The sequence below is a fragment of the Myripristis murdjan genome, chromosome 11, assembly GCF_902150065.1.
Source record: "Myripristis murdjan chromosome 11, fMyrMur1.1, whole genome shotgun sequence".
Taxonomy (NCBI): domain Eukaryota; kingdom Metazoa; phylum Chordata; class Actinopteri; order Holocentriformes; family Holocentridae; genus Myripristis; species Myripristis murdjan.
This window is the reverse complement of record NC_043990.1, coordinates 24,739,158-24,743,586: the sequence shown is the minus strand read 5'-3', so window position 1 is coordinate 24,743,586 and position 4,429 is coordinate 24,739,158. Positions and strand designations below refer to the sequence as shown.

At 39.7% G+C, this 4,429-nt stretch overlaps 1 protein-coding gene across 1 annotated transcript; it reads left to right on the top strand.

The window, feature by feature from the left end:
• The first annotated feature begins 945 nt into the window (after positions 1-945).
• LOC115367306 (C-type mannose receptor 2-like) lies at positions 946-3,964 on the top strand. Its single transcript, XM_030062978.1, has 4 exons — positions 946-1,291; positions 2,098-2,579; positions 3,634-3,739; positions 3,841-3,964. Exons 1-4 carry the CDS (start codon positions 946-948, stop codon positions 3,843-3,845), a joined length of 939 nt encoding a protein of 312 aa, XP_029918838.1. The 3' UTR covers positions 3,846-3,964.
• Positions 3,965-4,429: the final 465 nt, after the last annotated feature.

Here is a 4,429-nt window from a genome sequence, read left to right as displayed (position 1 = left end):
GATCTTATGTACATCTTGTGATATTATTATTACTATTATCACGATTATTATTAACAGTAGCAGTGGTAGTCATACAAGCTGTAGTAGTAGTAGTAACTGTAGCAATGGTACTAGAGTAACTAAATAATTTAATTTTCAGTATGAGCTGAAGAAAATCTATTCCCTGTGTATGAAATATATGAACGAACAGTTCAGCGTCATCTACATATACAAACATATTTTCATTTTTCGGTGTTTTTTGGCCATTTTTTAAAACTGAACTATAAACATATTCTGAAGTATATTTGATTTTTTTGTATGTGTGGGAAGACTCTGTTTATAGGGATTTTACAGTAAAATATGAGCTAGGCAAATTCTATGTTCTGCCCAGTAAAGCAGAAATAATATAGCCCAAGACTATGTAATAGTACTATTAACAGTGCACATTAACCTAGAAATGCAATGGCACCATAGACCTACAGGCTGTGTGTATGCACAGTATGTAATACACCACAGACAAAAGACAAAAGCCTTGGTTGGATGCTGTGTTGAGGAGTCACTTATGAGCTCTGCATGTTTCTGTTTTCTAGGATGAGGAAGAAACTGCTGCTACTCTTGCTCTCCCTCTCAGGTCAGATGTGTTTGCATATGAACAGTGTGTGTTTAAGAGTGAGATAACTACAGCATGCATACGTACATTAATGAGCATGTTTCACCACATTAAGTTAAAACACAACTCTTCTGCCATCAGGGCTGCCCGCTCTCTCTTCAGGCGAGAGTGGAAGAGAGAGTGGAACAGAGAGTGGAAGAGAGAGTGGAAGAGAGAGTGGAACAGAGAGTGGAACAGAGAGTGGAAGAGAGAGTGGAAGAGAGAGTGGAACAGAGAGTGGAACAGAGAGTGGAACAGAGAGCGGAACAGCGGAGAGCAGAGAGTGGAACAGAGAGTACCACTTTGTGCCAGAGACTATGAATTGGAGAGATGCACAGAAGCACTGCAGAGATAACTACAATGACCTGGCCACTGTAGAAAACTCAGAGGACAACGACATGCTGATGGCTCTAATGCAGCAGCAGGCTAGCCAGGCCAGCAGGGACGGCAAGGACAAGGTGTGGATAGGGCTGTATGATGACAAGAGCGCATGGAAGTGGTCCCTGGACAATCAAGAATATAACACAGACACAGAGTTCAGCAACTGGGAGTCAGAGGAACCCGACTTTGATAGAGCCAGGCAGAACTGCACCAAGGTGAAACATGGAGGGTTCTGGGCTGACACGGGCTGTCACGCAAAGCTATCTGCAGTTTGCTATGATGGTGAGATGGATCTTTATTTCCTGCACACTCTCAAATCCCCTTCTAATTCAATTTCCATTCAATGCAAAGCTGCTTTACTGATGTGGAATGTAAAAGTACCTGCTAAACAAATGGCTTCAATGGCTTCAGGTAGGGACATAGGACCTGCAAGTGTGAGCTGCAAAAAAATCTTAACTTAATAAGTCATTTAATCTCATATTTAGTGTTACAATATTATTCTTCTTAAACAAGTTGAAAAATCTGCCAGTGGGATGAGATAATCCCACTTATTTCCAAAGCAAAATCAACTTATTTTAAGCATGTTCTTGAATCGTGTCATTTTCTTGATCCTAGTGGGCTGATATGCCTTATTTTGCCTTGTTTTATCATATTTATACGTTATCTTATCCTAATGACAGATTTTTTTTCACTAGTTTGAAGAAAAAGAAACTTTTAAGAGTGAATATGTGGTTAAATTGCTTGTTAATATGAAAATGTTTTGCTGTCTAGAAAAATAATGCAGCTTTACATTTGGAGAAAGCTTTCCCAAACTATTATGATTTATTTTGCATTACTAAATCCAATTTTATGTATTCATAGTTATAATAAACTGAATACTGTTGCCTGACTGAGCGCTACACATTCTGCCAGCTGTCTATTTGCATCATTGAAGACATTTTACAGTAGAAGGAGATATGCTGGGAACAGGCCATTTGGATTTGGCATAAATACATTTTAATCAGAGAAGTTTGTGTTGTTTTCATTTCCCGCTGCATGCAAGCTCTCAGCCCAGCTCATTCCTTTTATTGTGCTCCTGTTTTGTCGAGGTCCTCTGAACTACACATTTGTGGAAGGTGAGATGTCCTGGCAGGAGGCTCAGGACTACTGCAGGAGCGAACACATAGACCTGGCCAGTGTGAGGAACCGGATCGAGAACAAAACCATTTTTGAACTGTTACAAACAGATAGTGCATGGATTGGCCTCCACAGAGAGCCCTGGCGTTACTGGTCTGACCAGACTGCCAACACCTTCACATACTGGGACCAGGACGAGCCCGACAACCTTAGCAAAAATCAACACTGTGTCTTGGCAAACATGACCACAGGGAGATGGCGTGATGCACGCTGTGACAAGACCTACTTTTTCATCTGCCAAACAATCAGTTCCTCAAGCACCACAGAGCCGCCAAGTACCACTGCACCTCCGAGCAGCTCCCCTGCAGCTCTCCGCCAAACAACGCTCAGGCTGAAGATCCAAACTGAGGCTGATGTACACGATCCTGCCATTCAGCATCGGATTTTACAGCAGGTACGGTAAACTGTTCGGATTGAAATGATGTGTTTGAAGACATAAATTGGTATATTCAAATTTGAACTGCTGATATTTTGATATTCCAGTTTTAAAATATCTGCCAAATTATAGATTGGGGTTTGACCTATATGCTACTCTTTGATATTTTTCACATTAAAGGGAGCAATAAATGATCATTTATGAGACCGTCCTCTGACAGAAAATAACCCCGTAAATTGTTTGAACAGCAGCTTATTTCAAACTGTAGCTACATTTGAAAGTTAAGCGACCTCTAGAGGTCCAATAAATAACGACACTGTGGTGTAGCATTAAGGGAGAGACAGACTCCCTGTTAGGAGGCTGGTGCGGCGCTGGATGGGTCAACCAACATGACTGTCACTCAGCCAACCCAAGTTCAAATCCAAGCTCGAGCAGCGTTTGTTTCATAACCTTAAAACTGACCTTTTCCTAACCTTAACCAAGTATTTTTAGTGGCTTGTGATTGGATGGATTGGAGGACTTATTGTTAGGATATTAGAATTAAATTTGATTATTTTTTTTTTTTTCAGTTTCAAAGGCTCTAAAAGTTCAAGTATTGAACTACAAAAAAACAAGATAAAAATAGCAAGAAAATATATTAACATATTTTTGTGTTGAAGTGATTAATGACTCTCAATAAACTTGAACATGAACCTGAATTTGTTTGAGCTCCAATCAAAGTGTCACATCAAGTATCAATACAGAGCTTCCCGTGGAAAGCAACAGTGATATGATCAATTTATGCAATGGATACATAACCAAATGGCATCATATTCATCATATTGGATGTGGGCAAAATGAACTTGATATTCAGGTTTGAATAAGAGGCCAATACCAGCAAACTGGTCCGACTGTCCCCAGTGGGGGCTGTTAACATTTGCACAGAGAGCAGCTTAAATAATTAACAAGCTTGTCTCAACACTGCCAGAAAACAGTCACAGCAGTGCACCCTCCATCACTGGAGACAAAAAACAGGTTTTCATGTGCAGACAGAGCTGTGAAGATGTGAAAGTCCTGCTTGTGTCCTCTGCAGCTGCACGCCGAGCTGGAGAAGAAGGGACTGTCAGACTTCAAACTCCGCTGGGTGCAGAGAGACGGGCAGATTTTTCATGAGGAACAAAAGAGCGAGAAGCGAGAGGGTATTCCCTATTGCTTTTGTCTAAACTCCAACATGAAGTCGTTCATTTCAAGTCACACCATATACTGTATATGACTTCATTTTTGTGCCTTTTTTTTTTAGGGTAAAGTGGCTGAACTTGCACTCACGCCGAGGACACCGCGGCCTTGCAACACGACATTCCTCCAGGAAATCAAATATCATTCAAAAACTAACAATGATTGCTATGCAGCGTTTTAACGTGTCATGTGGCTTGAGTTTCACTAGATATCTTGTACTGAGTAGTGAAAAACAAATATTTTATAGTAATAATAAGTTTTGGGATGACATGATGCTTTGTGGTAATGGCTGTATGAGCTGCATTGGGATGTATCAACTTGTATTTTTCATTAGCTTAAATATTTAATGCTAATATGCTTGCTTTTGTCTTGCTGTGTTTATGACTTGAGAAATGTAATCTAATCTAATCTATGTGGCTGAAAAAATATAAACATATTTTTTTCAATATTTAATGTTTTATGGGATTTTTGGGGTTCTCTTGAAATTGCATTTGTTCAGACTTTTAATGCTTTAATATTTAACACCATTTTCCTAACTTTGTAACTTGTAATTCACTCAGTGAGCATAACCATGAGTCACAATTACCTTTAGCTTTCAGAAATGTTGTATATTTGATCTCATTTTGTAGCATAGGGCCTGTTTTCTGTGTGTG

Excerpts from the sequence above, each read along its gene's own strand:
- LOC115367306 (XM_030062978.1), top strand. The coding sequence starts at position 946 with ATGAATTGGAGAGATGCACAGAAGCACTGCAGAGATAACTACAATGAC. Across the intron at positions 1,292-2,097 it reads ATCTGCAGTTTGCTATGATG|GTCCTCTGAACTACACATTT; the intron begins GTGAGATGGATC and ends TGTTTTGTCGAG. Across the intron at positions 2,580-3,633 it reads AGCATCGGATTTTACAGCAG|CTGCACGCCGAGCTGGAGAA; the intron begins GTACGGTAAACT and ends TGTCCTCTGCAG.